Here is an 18,037-nt window from a genome sequence, read left to right as displayed (position 1 = left end):
AGTGTAGACCAAAAGGATAGTGGAAGAGAAAGAACAAGACTAGAAAAGTAAGAAAACTTTATCTGTAAAGAATTAAAATGAAGACAAAACTCTTACTTTTACTTCTGTCTTCCCGGTTAAAGTTGGCACCTCAACCTTACCACCAAGAATAGCCTGAAAAATTCACTATCAGCATCAGGAGTAATATCCAAGCCTTGAAACTGCGAAATAGTTAGTTACACAGGACAATACAATAAGGATATTGCCCTTGACGCCTACAGGAAAGACCAAGTACTTGCATTAGATAGTTTTACCCCTGTTTAAGGAATAGAAGGCCACCAAATATTTTAGATCAGTCAGGAAAGTTGACATAAGCAAAGTGGCCCCTGAAAGTAACAAGTATATTTCCCATTTGGACACTTTGTAGTTCATACCGATATAATTTTACTAAACACTACTTAGTTATTTCATGTCACAATAGTTGAATTGCATATGATCTGTCATAACGTATTATCTGATTAACCCTCGTACAAGGAGACAAAAAACAGTCTGATATCCTAATCTGAGCCCAAATGCCCTAGAAAATCATCTTCCAAAAGTTACTTAAAAAAAAAAACAATTAAAAGTAATCGCGTTCCACCTTTACTATGTTTGAGCTATCATAAATAATGCAACATGTATAGTGAAATAACATGAATAGAATTTGAAATCCTATCACTTCTGAAACAAACATCCAGTAGAACACACATAGTTCGCTCCTGTGTACAAAAAATGACAATATATAATCCTGGGAAGAAAGAAGTCAAAACAGCCTAACGTAGCTTTTATTGCTTAGAAGGGTACTTTCTAATGTGTATATTTTTGCTTAGATTAAATAAAACATGTTCAAAAAATATGACTCAAAAGGATCGAGCAAGTTTAAAAGGGAGAAAGGAAAAAGCACAGGATATGATATGGTACCAAGTAAAAAGCACCAGAAGCTGCCAAATTAGTATATCTCCTCATATGGAATCAAGGTAACTATAAGTCATGTACATGCAAGAAATCAGTCTCACTTGAGTAAAGCTGATATTAGAGTCCACATAAACATCTGCACCATCTCTAACAAAAACAGGATCTTCAGCAACCTACATCATCAAAAAACAAGGGAATTTGAGAAGGCATAGCAGGTTCCCAATCATAAGTCTCTACATCAGAACAGTGAAAGCAAGTCTTCCACTTGATCAAGTTCATTTATTATCGCTTTAGTCATATGTATCTTCCAGCTTGGATGATATGTTAGACCTGCTTTGCATGCAATTCCAGCTTGTTCTCTTCTTTTGGGTGGGCATAAGGGGAAAATTAAGTTCTCCATAACATTCAAACCTTTTAAAACATGCCATAATGCACATGCATAGCAACAAGTTAAAAATCAGACCAAACAATGCAATAGTACAGCAAACAAAAATGAGGGTTTTCTCTCTCTTAAACGTTGATCCATGAACCTTATCAACAAAGTTTTATAACTGTCGACACTAATTGTGATGGAATCTCACAAATCTGCATAGGAACTTAAAGAGATAATATAATATTAGAAGGGAAAAAAGTAAGAGTATACCTTTAGCTTAATGTATAACCAACCTGGCTGACTTCCCCGTGGCCCACTATTCCCAGCCTCTGGTACGCGGATTGTATCTCCAGAATCCACACCTAGTTCATTTAAGACAGGAGAGTCACATTAATACACTTTTGTTTTTATATGATGATTTCTGGACATTAAAGCTGCATTATCCTTCAAACAGAAGCATCTTCTAATGACTCAAGTTTACGTCTTTGAATCCTACGGGGCACTAAGTTTCAAGTGCAGCACTCAGTATGCTTATCTAGAAATTTTATCACTCAACAATTTTCAAAGATATTGTTATGTCAGACCTCAAATCCATGAGAAACATGCAGATGGTGGCTCTATTTGTCACAGGGAGAATAAATTGAAGGAAAGAGTGAGGCTAATATTATGAAACATGACCCAAACAAGATAAGCTTCTTTCTTATAAACTCAATATAGTCCTCATGATTCTCTGAACATGTATTCCTTGAACTTGTAACATACATCACAAGATTTTCTAGAGCCAAATGATAGTTATTAACACACATCTGACTGTCTACATCACCAAAAACTTATGCTACTCCTCTCATCAAAATGGAAAAACAATACCAACCTGCTGGGATGGTAACTTCAACCTCTCTTGCACCTTCAACTATCCCTAATCCTCCACATGACATACAATGTTCCTGCATCAGATAAATTAAATGCCAATCATATAATCTGGAGGGAGCAATCAAGATCAGTGGAGTTATTCACTGGAGTTCACATTATACCTTGATTATTTGGCCTGACCCTTTACAAGTACTGCATGTTGATGTGAACGGAGGAATTGTAACCTGGCAGAAAATTTGAACAATATCAGACACTGATTATAAATATTTAATCATTTGTCATATGTCTAGAAGACCAAAGAAATGTAACTGTCCTCACAAATCGAATCCTTCCAAAGAAATATCCCATAAACATCATGAGTGTGGATCTTCAAAACTTACTCTCCCAATACCTCTGCAAATAGGACACACTTTTGTCTTGGCCTTTAGTGGATAGCCACGCCCATCTGCAACATGAGATAAGAAACTAGAGAAGTTATTATGCAAATTGATTATCAAATGGAAAATATGGAATGGAACAATGAAAACCTACGGATTTAAATTTCACAAGAATTTGACCATCTTCTATGACATTATTTAAAACAAAAAATAACAGTCCCAATAACTGAGAGAGATTTGATTCAGAATGGAGTTGTTTATAACCCTCCCAAGAACTGAGTTTTTCTTATTGTCATCTGAACCCAATTTTCAGTCATAACACTTAAATTCGACAGTCATTTGTTCCTTGCACCTTTGTTCTATTGCTGTCCCAAATTGATAGCTGATAGGGAAGGTAAACTACTCTCAAAACATCTTAAGTACAAACTTAAATATAAGTGTACTGAGAGTTTGAGACTTTAAAATAGGACTTTAGAGTCCAAAATATCGTATTAACGTTCCTTAACAGTGGTATTGTTTCCAACACCCAATGACAATCAGAGACTTCAAGACCGAGCCTCCGACTCCGGACTCTGACCAAACCCAGACGCAGACCCCAAGTTCCAAGCCTCCAGAGTCCAGCCACCACTCCTTGACTCCAAACCCTGAACCAGGAAGTTGGACCCAAGCTGCTGGCCCACAGTGGGACACCATCCTGAACACAAGCTACAGCCTAGATCTGACCTTTGTATTTTCAGATACCACATCTAAAGGCAAAGTAATGGGAAATTCCAATGTCACACAAATCGGTAAGGAGCAAAGTTTTACAAAAGGTGGCTATTTCTGCAATAGGTGCACTAAGACTATGCTTGATTCTTATATCTCTACACATTCAAATATCTAAACATAAGAAGAATAAAAATTAGAATATCCCTGTACAACAATTACAAAGACTTCAGAAATTAATTAAATAAACAAATATATCTGTGATGAGCAACGTTTCCAATACAAGAAATGATGTTAACATGTGTAACCTCTGGTATAAGGAGAGGTTTTCTAAAGACAATATGATCTAAAAATATGTAATCAACTCACCCCAATAATGATGAGCCCAAAAAAAAAAAAAAAAGCCTCACCACAAGAATCGCAGGGAACATGTGCAGTGACAGACAGATTCTTTGTGCATCCTCTAGCAGCTTCAGAAAAAGAGAGAGACAGCTCCACCTATGAAATGCATTAAAAACATTAAGCACTTGAGCTTAAAAATACAAAAAGACAATCACATGACAAGTGCAACCATAGGTGGAGCAACTTTACCTGAATGTCAGGTGCAACTTGATCGAATTCATGTTCAAAGATCTGCAGTATCAAACAACTTTCAGAATAATGAAGATTAGAGATTCCAACTACCTGCAGTAACAGGCTACATTGAGATTTAAAATAGAACATGGAACTGAGATACCTCTGAGAATATTTTATGAAATGAACTGGAGAAATGAGGTTTAAAACCATGTCCAAACCCCTCTGCATCAGCAGTAGAACCATGTGTTTGATAATTATATCTAAAACCTTCTGCATCACCAGTAGTATACCCACTTGATTGCTTCTGCATGGAACACAAAGTATAAAGATATAACTGAGTAAAATCTAAAGATTATATAAGTGGTATGATCTTGGTTGCAGAGGAACAATTGAAGTTTCATTGATGAAGCTCAGTATGAACACCAGTTTGCTTCTCTTTCTTCCAAATACAAACATAACAAATGTGCCGAAAAAGGAGAACAATTACAAATGAATGTCTAATGTGCACAACAAATATTAACAAGTGTTATACAACATCTAATAACAACGAAACTGTGACATGTGTATTTGAGAGAGGGAGAGAGAGAGAGTTATTACCATGTCATATTCTGCCCTCTTTTCAGGATCTTGCAATGTCTGGAATCAATAATGAAAAAGAAAACAAAGAATAAAATTTTTACATGCACAATTTAGGAAAACTTGGAAACTATTCCAGATTTTGGTAATAATGAGATATGAACACATAAAAGAGACAGCTCTGAAAAACTCGTATAGGAGGTCGGCAAATTTTTGCTCTAGTCACAAATCAAACCTCATAAGCTTCTCTTATCTCTTGAAATTTTCTCTTATAAGAAGGATTGTCCCTGTTTGCATCAGGATGGTATTTTTTGGCCAGCTGCATACATATTCAGTGTCAACAGCTTGAACTGATAATAAAAACTGCTAAAGTAATGGCAGGAGACGGTCGTATTTACTCAAACTAAAAATCTGGCATGGCTTTAGCGATGCATAACGGTCAAAGTAAAACCATATAATTGATAGCCCAAAATTGATACTCAACTCAGCAGTAATCCCAGATTAACCCTTTAACCAGATGGGATTTGGTAAGGTATAGAAAACTTATCATGGATGAACAAGCGAGAAGGGACACCGTTACATATTACACTACCAAGATGACGTTTATAATATAGATACTCCGAAAAGTTATTCAATCTACAAACAGCAAGTTTGACCATATCCTAGCAACCTTCCCCTCGCCCAAGAAAGAAACATCAGCAACAATATGGCACAATTTTGATTTTTTTCTTTTTCTTTTTCTTTCGGTGCAAGTACATGGCAGAGTTTACATTTCAATTATGTAAGGATTTATTCCAGACAGAAAAGCTCCTCCAATCCACACCTAGAGCACTTCCTCTTACAAACAAGCAAATGCAGTTCTAACACGATTTCCACAATGTGGCAATGAACTCAAACCACTAATACATTTTCCGCAAAACCTTATTACTTTCATACATGCAAGACCTCAAATCACCCCCAAATCTTCCAAAAAAACTAAAGGCAATCAAATATTTACATACTGACCGTGCGAAAAGCCTTCTTAATCTCATCTTTGCTTGCGCTCCGAGAAACGCCAAGAGTTTCGTAGTAGTCTCGTTCCGGTGCGCAGCAAAACCCTGACGCATGGAAATAACGATTCCCAAACGAAGTAGCGAAACCAGCTACGGAACCAGAAGAGCTGCTCAAACCTAATTTCAAACATCCATAGAAAAAAATTAAGAACGATTCTTTCGCCACGGAACAAATTACAGAGCTAAGAAGTAGGAACCAGTCAAGGTGCTCACCTTGTGTTCGATACAATGCCTCGGTCACCGAGCAAAGCCTCCGTTGATGAATGGGCGATTCTCCGGCCAATGACGAAACCAAACGCCTCCGGCACTGCGTTTAAACACATTTGAATTGCTAAGAATAAACGGAAATTGATGGAGAAAACGGACTAAAGAGGCGAGCTGAGCTGGGCTTTACCAGGCCTAGCAAGCTCAATTTGCGCATAATGTCAGAGGCGTCAGCGTTTTGTGAAGTGGATTCTGAAAATTTCGAATTTGGGATTTTGCTCTGGAAATTTGAGTGGAAGAAGAATCGAGAAATGAAGAATCGGAACGAACGACGGTCCAGTCCAATTCAGTCATTCACGCGCCGACAGGGTTTTGGTTTTAGTTACCCAAAACCTTTGTTATACCATGCGTGCTGCTTACGAGAAGCCAACGACGCCGTTTAGCTCAACCCAATCAAAATTACTAAATTCTCCTCGTCCTTTATATAACCAGCTCCTCACACTTTTCTCAGTCCTCACACTTCACCAGCTTTCCATGGCGAGCCGTTGGTCCGTCGCCGGTCTGAAACGGTGGGTCCCACATTCGGGCGCGTGGAGGCAGATGTCATCACTGCGCTCTCCGTCTTCGCCTGTAGCCGAGCTCAAGAGCAAGATTTTCAAGCTCAAAAATCCGGAGCTGTCCGCAACCGCCGTGGTTCAGGATTGGGTCGATCAAGGCCACAAGGTCTCCGTCGCCGAACTCCGCCGCATTTCCATCCAGCTCTTGAAATCTCAGCGCTTCGGCCACGCTCTTCAGGTTTTCAAGCTCTCATATTATTATTTGCTGGAATTTCTGTTTATTTGAAAATTGCGTTTGTGAAATTGAAATGAAATAGCATAATCATGGTGTTGAGTCTGAACTAGATTGTTTCGGTCGTTACTATTAGGTCCTAAAATGCATGCAAACTCAAAGCAATTTCCGAATGTCGCCGGTGGATCATGTCATAAGGTTAAAATCAATCATCAAAGTAAATGGAATGCTGGAAGGTGAAGAGTATTTTGAGCATTTGACTGATACGGCATCTCGAAAAGCAGCTTGTGTTGCTCTTCTGCATGGTTATGTTGTGGAAAGGGACACTGAAAAGGCTGAGGCTCTGATGCAGAAGCTCGGTGGGATGGGGCTGGTAGTGAGCCCTCATTTGTATAATGAGATGATGAAGTTGTATATGGCCACGGCGCAGTTTGGGAAGGTACCGCTTGTTATACAGCAAATGCGGAGTAACAGGATACCTTTAACTGCTCTTTCGTATAATCTTTGTATGAATGCGTGTGCAGAGCTATCTGGGGTTGCTTCGGTTGAGATGGTTTATAGAGAAATGGTGAGTGATGAGAATGTTCAGGTTGGATGGAGCACGTTGTCTACTTTGGCCGGTATTTATATGAAAGCAGGCCTTGTTGACAAAGCCAGATTGGCTTTGAGAAATGCTGAAGAGAAGCTGTCTAATAGAAATCGCCTTGGTTATTTCTTCCTCATTACACAGTATACGTCGTTAGAGAGTAAAGAGGATGTTCTGCGACTTTGGAGAGCTAGTAAGAGAGTAGCTGGGAGAATTCCAAGTACCAATTACATGCATATATTGTTGTGCTTGGTGAAGCTAGGCGATATTATAGAAGCCGAGAGGATTTTTAGGGAATGGGAGTCCGTTTGCTTTAGGTATGATGTTCGAGTTTCCAATGTCCTTCTAGGTGCATACATGCGGAATGGGATGGTGGAAAAAGCCGAGTCATTACATCAGCACACATTGGATAGAGGCGGTTGCCCAAATTATAAGACATGGGAGATTCTTATGGAAGGAAGGCTGAAAAACCAAAACATGGACGAAGCAGTTGAAGCAATGAAACAAGGATTCGCAATGTTGCAAGACTGTCATTGGAGGCCATCAGATGATAATGTTATGGCCTTTGCTGATTATTTTGAAAGGCAAGGAAAATTTGAGGATGCAAATTGGTATATAAGAGTAATCCATAACTTTGGTTTTGCAAGTTTGCCATTATACAAATCATTGCTAAGAATGCACCATTCTGCTCAGAGGTCAGCTTCTCACATCCTCAAGATGATGGAGAAGGACAGAATTAAGATGGATGAGGAGACTTCTGCTCTTGTCCATGCTCTCAATGTCTGTGTATAATAATTATAATCCTACTTCATGGTAGTAATCTCAAAGGGGACAGTTTACCCCTCCGATTGTTTCTATGTGGACCAAAGACTCGAAAGAAAGTGGAATCATTCATAAAAATTGTAGATTGCTTAATGTTGGAACATGAAAAGCATAATTGCTTGTGTGACACATCCATGGGTATTGATTCAGGGATTTGCTTTTGTTAAAGCAGAAGGAAAGATTGGTCAAAACGTTTCTCCAGTTTTCTGATATGAACAGAAATAAGCAGATGCTGGGCCTCTATGTGGATTGTAACTAAAGATGGCTGCTTTTTGGGTCGTTTAACCTTCCCCAAGACCAGCAGTCGACAGACAAGATACTTATCAGGATTTGTGAAGGTACTAAAATTTTCTGCATTTATTTCATCAAATCCTGCTAACAATGCAAAATATTTTCACTCTTGTGAATCTATTTGTATATCAAGAACTGCGCTGAGCTCACGTTATTCTTTATATATGAATGGTACACATGCTAAATCCAAGGATAATTATGTGCAGAAACCGTGCAGAAATGGTGGCAAAATCTTCAACTTGATCCTCTTGATCCTCCAGTCAACATCTTGTGAAAGCCTTTGTTGTGCTCCAGCAGTTTATCTTGAGGTGGCAGGCATTCTTTAATAATTGGAACCTCGAGAACTCTTTTGAACCAAGTGTCAAGCACTGGCATCGTCTCAGTATCAATTAGATTTACCGTATCAATTAGATTTACCTCTGCAATCTCCTCGACCAATCTAGCCCATATTCCAATCCACCCAGCGGCTATGTCCACAAAGCCTATGCTTTCACCCCCAAAGAATTGCTTTTCCCCAAGTCCACTTTCCAGAATCTTGAGATTCTCTCTAGCTTCTTTTGCAGCCTTCTCTTTCTCTTCCCCTTTCTTTGTGAATGCACTCATGATTCCTGGCGCACACTGAAATGAAGATTGATAATTGTTATTATGGTCCTTAGAGTAGAGTTATAAACTTGTAATGGTATTACAATTTAGCTTGTTCTACTACCTTCTCGTCAACAAATTTGGCCCAGAAGCGCGCCTGAGCTCTTTCATAGGGATCTTCTGGCAGGATTGGATTTTGCTTCCAAGTCTCGTCGAGGTATTCAAGTATAACCAGCGACTCTGCTATAGGCTTACCACCATGCACAAGAACTGGTATCTTTTTGTGAACAGGGTTGTACTTCAAGAGCAGGGGACTTTTGTTTGGGAGGTCCTCTTCAACATACTCGTACTCGATCTCCTTCAGCTTCAAAGTCCATTTGACTCTGAGGGCAGAAGGACTTGCCCAGTTACCCAGCAACTTCACTCTTTCCCCAGACATGCTTAGTTTCTGTTGATCATATTCCTGAACACAAGCCAATTTATACACATCTTAGTTTTGGGGTAATGTCATTGCTGATGTCAACATGGAAAACTCTAGATTTCAGAGGGATTGGTCTTTGTATTATTTCGTGGTTGCTTCACCTCTCATCCATGGAAAATGATCAGGCAGTCACAATGATTGAGGGGAGAAACTTTCGCAGAAAATCTTGATGGTTAACCGAAGCGAATCAATCAACGGTGGCTTTCTTACTGTCTATTACCTTTTTGTTTTTCCTTTTAAACTTGGAAACCTTCGAAGACCTAGTAGACTTTTCTCTTCTAGCTTCTTCTTTTTAAGCTAATTTAACTACAACTAATGTCCTCAAAGAGAATATGATCAAGACAAGATAATAATACAAGGGTAATTTCCATGAACTACACACGAAAGCACAAATGCATCCCAAGAATAAATGCCCCACAGTTCTAGTACATATTTATTTCTTTCGGGGTCTGGGGATTATGAGGTAGATCCTCTAAAACTCTTGTGCTCTCTTGTGCTCCAAACTACGAAGTTACAGAGACGACAGTGCTTGTGCCACATTGCGAGATATTCGATCATGTATTGGCTCCTGAATAGAAGAAGCCCGTATTATGTCACTATTATTTTGTACCACAAAAATAGAATATCAATCAAAACAAGGTCTTTACCTCTGTTGAAGGCATCTTGAATTTTGATTTTGTAATTGTCTCATACAAGAAAATATATCTGCAATTGTAAAAAGAAACAACAATGCATTACACGAGTAACTACAACATATACTGGTGGATATAAAATATCAAAACTTGCACACACTTGTATGGTGTTGATCAGACAGTAGCTCAGTTACACGTTAGAGGAGAAGCACGGAGAGGGGTTAACAAGAATAATTCCAGTAATTTATTGGGCTAAAGAAGAATTCAGCAAATAAAAAACGAGGCTTAATGAGCATTCTCTTAAGTTTAAATAGACTCCCTATACCTTTCAGAAAAAATGGACTTCCTATAGACAACCAGAATCATGATAATCGACCTTGACCAAAAAATCTGACTAGCATTGCAATGGAAGACATGCAGAACCAGTGAAAGAGAAGACTGAAACTTTCTTAAGGCCACAGTGTTGGCAGATGAACAGAAAGGTAAACAACATATCAAGCATTAGTACTTCAGTATATCCCTTGATATGATTTATTTGGAAAGGATGACCTGACAAACTCTCCTCATCACACAAGATGCGGAAAACCGTGCTGGTAGGCATTATATCTAACAATTCAGTTGGTTTTCCATTAAAAATTTGGATTATCAACTTCAGCTTCTAGCAAGTCAATCAGGAGTTTTCTATCAACTAAGGAAGGGTTTTGAATCCAATCACCTATGACACGCATTGTCACTTTGTACCTAATGACAGATTCACTACACTACACGGCACATAACCAGCATATCATTGCAACTGTGGAAAAGATATCAACAATAATGTTTAGTTGTTTGGCATGATCTTGTTGAAATTATTATACAGTCTAAATAATGGCAAGGCACAATAGTCAAGTGACATACCGCCAAGATAGTTCACGAACAAGTTCTTCAGTGGCATCAGGGAGGACCTAAATTTTTGTATAATCAGAGTCATATTTGATTTTTATACATTCTCAAACAGAACTAGAAAATATGATTGGATTTTATGTCACTCACCTCATCTTCATATGGATTGCAATGATCTTTAAACCACAACCTCAAGAACTCCTTAGAATCAAAGTTTAAATGTCAGCAATAAGCTGATAAAGAAAATCTTTTATAAGACCACAAGTGCAAAACAACATCATACGTGATAGTATGAAATACAGTACATACCTTATCAACATTCTCAGGTTCAAGACCATTCCGAAAACGTTCCTCATAAGTATGTGCAATCCAATATCTGCTTGAATCAGGTGTATGCACCTAGAATAGCAAGAAAAAACCAAAGTCACCTCCAATATCATTATTAAACTGAAATGTGAATCGTGAGTATGGAGGAATGATAATTACTTTAGACATGACAACGTAATACCTCATCAATCAAATGTATGGAACCATCCTGTCCCTTTCCAAATTCATACTTTGTGTCTACCAATATCAACCCATGCTCTAAAGCCACACGCTGCGCCATTAGAGAAATGATAAAATTGGTTACCTTGGCTGAGTTTATCATACAGATAAGAAGCCGATAGATCAATATAGTGACCTACATGTGTGTATGATTAACTCAGCCAATATTATTATTCAAATTTGATCGTATATGATCTATAACAAAATTACACCACAAAGCCAAAAAAGTTTAGTCCAAGTGTCTAGGCATAAACTAAGCAGTGCGTGTAATTTTTAAGGTCCGATATCAAATCCTGTGACATACTTCTAAGGAAAATAAAGCTGTAGAAACGAATCAAAAGATGTGATGGTCATGCTTCATCTTCCAACTTGCCTCATTGTCCTTCATTCTATTCCATGTTTTGCACTACATAGTAAGTCTATACGATCCCATTCAGATACTGCATACTTTAATTGAGGTAGTCCCATTGTGTTTTCAGATAACTACATTTGCAGAGGTCCATAACTTAAGAAGATACCAAGAAAAGCAAATTACCTGTCCATACTCGAACAAGCTTAATGCTTTCCGACTTACTTCATCATAATCGGCTTGACTCATCAGTCCACGTTCAATTATCTGCAAGAAAATTGCACCACACATATTGAGTAATCTGACTGTATGGAGGAGAGAAAAACATAACACATGTCATACTTCCCAATTGGATAGAAAATCTAAGACTCCTTGCTAACTTGGTTTCATCACCAGCATGAACTTCTCTCGCATTTTGACTTGGCTTAACATCCTTCACTAACAAGCTTGGCCGCCTAATGGCCCTTACCTAACACGCGTCTCTCTTCTCCTTCCCTTTCTCCTTTTAAGTGACCAAAAAATATCAAAGACCAACCTCATCTGGAGTAACAGGAACATCATGATCTGCAGCCTTAGTTGTTGGTGTGAGTATATTTGCAGGAAGCTTTTGGCTTTTTACCAAACCTATAACATCAATAGATCATCAGACAAAAACTTTAGGAGTAGAAAGAAAACAAGACATTGATTACAAAACGCACCGTCTGGAAGTACATTGCCACAGTAATTTCGAACGCCACTTCTGTAGACCGTCCATAATGATGTATCAGTACTTCCAGTCACAAAACCTCTTACTACAAATTAGAAGCAATCATTATGACGACTTAGAGAGTAATGAATGTATAAAGACTGCAAGTACCCTCATCGTCGAATAAGCCAAAACCTCTGACATGGATATCATACTATGCAGAATGTGGATTCAATAACAATCAATATCCACTAACATTATGCAATAAGCTTATAATGGGATTTTTATGGCTATCTGCAATATGTGGTTTAACATAAGATCTCTTCACGATTTGTTTGCAACAACCCTAAACTATCACTCTAATAGTCTCTTTACAGTTGTTTCCTGCCAAAACTTGCACTTGTATTCTTATCTGGTTTTGTTATCTTCGCAATGCACAAGGTATGTATGCATAACTTAGCTAATTTTCTTACAAACAAATTGAATATTGCATGCAACAATTGAATACTACAAAACAAATATTCTATGGATAAGATGGAAGCTTCGAACACGAAACTTCAAAACTAAGATATACGTGGGAAAATAATTTCCTTTTCACAGAAATTTAAAACCATAATCCTGATCTTATACTCAGAATGGCAAACACAAGTATTCCGGGACAATAAGAAAAGATACCAACAATTCAATTTGTGGTAATACGGGGCATGTATCAGAATGTCAATTTTCAAAAAAAAATTAATTTACATCTTGAAACAATGCATTGATTATGAAAGATCTTTAATGCAAACTATTGCTTTCACTAAAAGTTAGCATCTTCCTGTACTCACAATTTTGTTTGCAACATATTATGATAATAATATCATACCCACAAACTCCACTGGAAAAACAGAACATTTCTTTGCAATTGTTACATTTTCGTGTGGGACTGATACAACTGCATTTGACGTTACATGTCGAGTTTTGTCAAACCACCATAAACTTGTTTCATTAAGGACCTAAAAAGACAGAACCAAAGAAATTCAAATAGTGTTACTAATAATCTATCACCAATGTAGTGAGTATATTTTAATATACAGACTTTCTGACCATTCTTTGTTCTTTTTTCATAACAAATTAAACTAAATCCAATAAACAGAACTGACATCTATTCATTTCTTTGGGATGGTAACTGGTAACTGGAAACTGACCTGGCCTTTAAAGGGAATGGAAGCAAGAATTCTATCAAATGCACTCTGCCGATCCGTGGTGACCATAACTAGATAATCCCCACTGTCATAAACATCCCTAACCTGGAAAACAGAGAATCAAGAGTCTTTCTTTAATTAACCAAATGCATTACAACTTCATAACAACCAAAGACTGCAATGTGATCAAGGAAAGAAACATCTATAACCTGGAACACATAGAAGTAAGAGTCTTTCTCTAAATAAAGAGAATTACAAACCCACAAATGGATTGCTCAAAGAAAACTACAACACCCCAAAACCTCAAAAAGTGAGAAAGGAAAAACTAATAATCACTGAAAACTTTAGCTCAAACTCTAGACAAAACCCAAGTTGTTTATTGAGCCCAATTAACTATATGCATCAAAAAACATAACAACAATGAACAAAATGAAGCAAAAAAGAAAGCTTTTGATATATACCTTGCCTCTGATTTTGGATTTGAGGCCAGGAACTGTGAGGTGGAGGTTGGTTTCAGAAAGACAGTTAGACAATGAAGTCCCAATGGCGCCAAGCAACTCTTGTTTACGAGTACCGTTGAGCAGAGCATCTAGGGGCGGTTGATTTTGGGCCGCCATGGCCGAGACCGAGAGTGTTGGGAAACTTTTGGATTTGGGTTTTGGGGTTTTGAAGGAGGAGAAAGAGGGGTTGGGATTTGGGAGCTTGGGGATGAGGGTTTTGGGAGGGTTTAAGGTTTGGGTATACTGACCCATTTGGTTTTGGAGTTTCACTGAAAACTACACTTGCGACAACTAAACTAGTAACCAAGCAATATACTTAGGATTCAAAATTTGGAAACACTCTGTATTTGACAGAAACAGAGACAACCAAAGAAAGAGAGATGGAAGCTTAGCGATGGCGACGAGATCGAATATGAAGGGTTTCTACTAGAAAGAAAAGAAAAGAAAGAGTGTAACCAAAAAAAAAAAAATAAGGGTTATTATCACAAATGGTACCTGAACTTATCCTCTATTTTATTGATGGTACCTGAACTTTAATTTTGATCACAACCAGTACCCGAACTTTTCGATTTCATTTTAAATGGTACCTAAGGCCATCTCCAACCCAAAGGACTAAAAATGGCCCTGGGGCTAAATTTTAGCCCTAAATTCTGTACTATTCATTGATCTGACATCAACCGTCTCTAACCCATCAAGGCTAAATTATAGCCTTAAAATATATTTTAACATTTTGGATTGGTTATATATATATATATATATATATATATATATATATATGTGTGTGTGCTTATTTTTTTAAGTCAATTGACTTATAGTAATTGAAATAAATTATATGATAAAAAATATTTTTGCGGTTGTATTTTTTTTTTTAAAGGTAATTAAAAACCACTTTATTCAGCTTTATGTCATTCTTTGTCTTCACGTACAAAACCACTTTATTCCATTTCAAAATTTTCTTGATATTAGACTTAGATGCATTACAAGACTTGACAAGGAAAATTTATTAATAAAAGATAAAAGTTACAAGCAAAATTTATTCATAATAAATAAAAGTTACAAGGAAATTTTAATAGATTATAAAAATTTATTTGGGCAACATTAATTACTCATCTGAGTCATTGAATGGCATTTCCGGGCGGTACTCATTCGACGTCGAACTGGATGACGGAAACAACTCACGGCGCCGAATTTTCTCCATTATCTCCCTTTTCTTTCCGTCATAATACTCTTTACTCAAAGGAGTAAAATTGATGGTTTGCATTGCTAAAATAGCTTCTTCCCTATCACGTTCTCTTCTCTCTTCCTTGAGTCGATCTCTTCTTGCTCTTTCCTCCTTTGATTTCTAGAGATCTTCTCTTAGTTGATTTAGGTGTGCCACCATTTCTTCTCCAACGTTACTTTCGGCTTCTTTTCTCTTGGCAAGTCTTCTTCTTGCTGCATTTCGCCCAATTGGCCTAGGATTTTCAGTTGGAAAAGTTGTTGGTGGAGAATGACTGGAACTTGTGATGATAGGTTCAACATCATCATCTAATTGGAATGAAGAATTTTGTTGTGATGTTGGTGTGTTGTAAATAACTTGTGGTGTATCTTGAAAAGTCGCCCAATTACATTCTTTGGCCAATTTGTAACAATTGAGAAAATTAAAATTTTTTCCTCTATTGTCGTCCCGAAAATACTCTTCGGCTTGGCGTTTCTATAAAATGTATGTTGTAAATTATGAGCATAATTAAATATAATGTACATAACAATATGATACAAAATTTGTGATAATAACCCAAAAAATAATTATGGTAATTTTTGTTTTTGTTTTCCCACTTTTCGGTTTTCTTTTTCTTTTGATTTTTTTTTTTGGGTTGTCAATAATTCCCAACTCCAAAACCTTTGGCCTAGTAAGTTGTGATCGGATTGAGTTGGTATGAAAAACTGAACCGTATCCCATGAGTTAGCATGAGTATATTCTTATCAAACATGTAAGGGAACCTTCCACTTTGTTTCAATCTCTCGTCTCCTTCAATCTGAGATGGAGACTCCTTGTCAGCTTGTCTCCCTTGATCTTACGTTGAATCTTGTTCTTGACTTAAGAAAGTAACAATTCAACCCAACATCAAAGTCTCAATGGTCAAGTAAGCTGAGTATAGACAAAAAACATATGAACGTAAATTTTTTTTCCATGAGTGTTCATTAAGACATAATCGTGTTGATTTCTTGAGCAATTATTCAATGGTCTTAGACAACCACCTATCATTACCATGTGGTGGTCATGAGGTGAAAAAAAAATTAATAAAGAAAACAGTCAGAAATAAATACAGGCTATATAAATCAATGATATTAACCCAAATTTATACCATGATTCATAATATATAATAATTTTTAATTTCACTCGTCTTAGGATTTCACATAATCAACCGAGAATAAAGTTCATAAGCGTAGAAATTTGTAATCACTTAATTATTTTTTTTCTAATATTTTTACTATTATTTTGATCGATAAATTCACATCTCAACATGATTATCCGGCAGAAATTTCTTACTTCTAGTCATTTCCTATACAGTAGGCAAATCCGTGCGGACGACATGTACCAAATAATCTAGCGAACTCTACATGTGCCACTCCCCACCCCACCCATGTCTCAAAACGACATATCACATCACATGTGTCAAAAGGTTTTCCTGATAGTCTTTTTCCAAAGTAAAACACAAGTGGGAGTACTAGGGATGGCAATGGGGAGGGTAGGGTAAGGGGATTAAATTACCATCCCCATACCCGATTTCATTCTTCATCCCCATACCCTCCCCAATCCCCGTAATAAGATACTGGGGATTCCCCGTCCCCGTCCCCATTGGGGATTAGGTCCCCATACCCGCCCCAATCCCCATTAACAATATTACCAATTTATTATATAAAAATTTATACAAACAATTATGAATTGTAAAATATGAAGTTAAAATTGAACATCAAAATAAAATAAATTTCTTATTTCAATCAAGGAAAATTAACATGTTGATAAAAATCTTTTATTAAAAGAATCTTCCTTTTTTTGAACATATTTATTAACAGAATTTAAATATTGACAAAAAGATTAAGTTTACATAAATATTTATTTATAAATAATATCAAAAATATATATATAATAAATATATATATGTATTTCTTATAATTCTTATTGGGTGGGTATGGGGATGGGGATCAAAATACCATCCCCGCCCCGTACCTGATTTCAAAATTCGAATACTGGGGATCCCCATCCCCGTTACCCGATTTTCCCCGAATTTCTCCCCATTAGGGTCGAATACCCGATGGGGATTTTTGCCATCCCTAAGTGGGACACGTCGCTCAGTTAAAATGGCGCAAAAAAAGACTAAAAGCCCAAACCTTTTTTCTTTGGACAGTTAAAATGTCGCACAATTTGGACACGTTGCTCAAACTGGGCTTCACGAAGACTAATAGACTATGCTTTTTTTTTTTTTTTTAATTTTGTGATTTTTATGAGTCGAAACTAGGGCTGTCAATTCCGACACGACCCGATAACACGACTCGAAACCCGCACGAAATAAAGAGGGTTGAACCCGCACGATTAAAAAGCGGGTCAACCGTGGGTCAACCCGCTATGACCCATTTAATAAATGGGTCGGCTACGGGTTAACCCGCCAACACGAAGTGAACCCGTATAACCCGATTATGTTATACTTCTTCTTGAAATTTTGGACGTTGGGAGTATTTGATCATAGGATTAGACTATTTGAAATATTTTGCTTTATAATTATTGGATTTAATTATTTATGAATATATATAATTATTTATATTCTTAGTCTTGTGGAGTTTTTAGTGAATTTAATCAATTTATGCATTTTTTTAGTTAAATGGGTTGCATTGTTGACCCTTAAATGGGTTATTTTGTCTAACACGACGCGACCTATTTGTTAAATGGGTTAAGCGGGTTGGAAATGGGTAACCCGTTTAATAAATAGGTTGGGTTTGGGTTTAAATTTTTGACACGATTATTAAATGGGTTGGGTTTGGGTTTGTATATTGCGACACGACA

The 18,037-nt window shown here is 37.1% G+C and overlaps 4 protein-coding genes across 11 annotated transcripts in view; 1 reads left to right on the top strand and 3 right to left on the bottom strand.

The window, feature by feature from the left end:
* The window catches only part of LOC112175723 (chaperone protein dnaJ 1, mitochondrial), a 75,582-nt gene extending 69,509 nt beyond the window's left edge, over positions 1–6,073 (bottom strand). For 2 of the 8 annotated variants that reach the window (XM_024313450.2, XM_024313449.2), the window contains exons 1-14: positions 5,857–6,072; positions 5,676–5,769; positions 5,416–5,579; positions 4,646–4,729; positions 4,432–4,470; positions 3,995–4,138; positions 3,850–3,891; positions 3,669–3,756; positions 2,557–2,621; positions 2,338–2,400; positions 2,178–2,250; positions 1,577–1,668; positions 1,035–1,106; positions 97–153 (exon numbers count right to left, since the gene is read on the bottom strand). In XM_024313450.2, the coding sequence (XP_024169218.1) occupies positions 97–153; positions 1,035–1,106; positions 1,577–1,668; positions 2,178–2,250; positions 2,338–2,400; positions 2,557–2,621; positions 3,669–3,756; positions 3,850–3,891; positions 3,995–4,138; positions 4,432–4,470; positions 4,646–4,729; positions 5,416–5,579; positions 5,676–5,769; positions 5,857–5,883 (1,104 nt within the window). In that variant the 5' untranslated portion in view covers positions 5,884–6,072. Of the gene's footprint in view, positions 1–96; positions 154–1,034; positions 1,107–1,576; positions 1,669–2,177; positions 2,251–2,337; positions 2,401–2,556; positions 2,622–3,668; positions 3,757–3,849; positions 3,908–3,994; positions 4,139–4,431; positions 4,471–4,645; positions 4,730–5,415; positions 5,580–5,675; positions 5,770–5,856 lie in introns of those variants that run through there. The other 6 variants (XM_040510161.1, XM_040510160.1, XM_040510159.1 and 3 more) reach the window with 6 other exon arrangements.
* A 111-nt stretch (positions 6,074–6,184) lies between these two features.
* On the top strand, positions 6,185–7,941 carry LOC112179002 (pentatricopeptide repeat-containing protein At5g27460). Its single transcript, XM_024317297.2, has 2 exons — positions 6,185–6,461; positions 6,592–7,941. The coding sequence occupies exons 1-2, from the start codon at positions 6,201–6,203 to the stop codon at positions 7,831–7,833; spliced, it is 1,503 nt and encodes a 500-aa protein (XP_024173065.1). The 5' UTR covers positions 6,185–6,200; the 3' UTR covers positions 7,834–7,941.
* A 249-nt stretch (positions 7,942–8,190) lies between these two features.
* Positions 8,191–9,395, bottom strand: LOC112179004 (glutathione transferase GST 23). The gene is made up of 2 exons (XM_024317300.2): positions 8,861–9,395; positions 8,191–8,772 (listed from the first exon to the last, which is right to left on the bottom strand). The coding sequence occupies exons 1-2, from the start codon at positions 9,173–9,175 to the stop codon at positions 8,389–8,391; spliced, it is 699 nt and encodes a 232-aa protein (XP_024173068.1). The 5' UTR covers positions 9,176–9,395; the 3' UTR covers positions 8,191–8,388.
* Positions 9,396–9,564: 169 nt separating this feature from the next.
* On the bottom strand, positions 9,565–14,411 carry LOC112179003 (phosphoribosylaminoimidazole-succinocarboxamide synthase, chloroplastic). Its single transcript, XM_024317298.2, has 12 exons — positions 13,957–14,411; positions 13,499–13,600; positions 13,177–13,306; positions 12,325–12,417; positions 12,162–12,250; positions 11,813–11,893; positions 11,240–11,329; positions 11,041–11,130; positions 10,882–10,932; positions 10,747–10,793; positions 9,865–9,922; positions 9,565–9,785 (listed from the first exon to the last, which is right to left on the bottom strand). The coding sequence occupies exons 1-12, from the start codon at positions 14,245–14,247 to the stop codon at positions 9,729–9,731; spliced, it is 1,179 nt and encodes a 392-aa protein (XP_024173066.1). The 5' UTR covers positions 14,248–14,411; the 3' UTR covers positions 9,565–9,728.
* Between the last annotated feature and the right edge of the window lie 3,626 nt (positions 14,412–18,037).

Source organism: Rosa chinensis, chromosome 7 (assembly GCF_002994745.2).
Source record: "Rosa chinensis cultivar Old Blush chromosome 7, RchiOBHm-V2, whole genome shotgun sequence".
NCBI classification, from domain to species: Eukaryota; Viridiplantae; Streptophyta; class Magnoliopsida; order Rosales; family Rosaceae; genus Rosa; species Rosa chinensis.
The sequence above is the reverse complement of the archived record's forward strand: the minus strand, read 5'-3'. Positions and strand labels throughout refer to the sequence as shown.

Coding starts and splice junctions, on each gene's coding strand:
- LOC112179002 (XM_024317297.2), top strand. CDS start 6,201: ATGGCGAGCCGTTGGTCCGTCGCCGGTCTGAAACGGTGGGTCCCACAT. Junction 6,462..6,591: donor GCTTCGGCCACGCTCTTCAG/GTTTTCAAGCTC, acceptor CGTTACTATTAG/GTCCTAAAATGCATGCAAAC.
- LOC112179004 (XM_024317300.2), bottom strand. CDS start 9,175: ATGTCTGGGGAAAGAGTGAAGTTGCTGGGTAACTGGGCAAGTCCTTCT. Junction 8,773..8,860: donor CCAAATTTGTTGACGAGAAG/GTAGTAGAACAA, acceptor TCTTCATTTCAG/TGTGCGCCAGGAATCATGAG.
- LOC112179003 (XM_024317298.2), bottom strand. CDS start 14,247: ATGGGTCAGTATACCCAAACCTTAAACCCTCCCAAAACCCTCATCCCC. Junction 13,307..13,498: donor CCATTCCCTTTAAAGGCCAG/GTCAGTTTCCAG, acceptor CTGTCTTTTTAG/GTCCTTAATGAAACAAGTTT. Junction 9,786..9,864: donor TCAAGATGCCTTCAACAGAG/GTAAAGACCTTG, acceptor TCTTCTATTCAG/GAGCCAATACATGATCGAAT.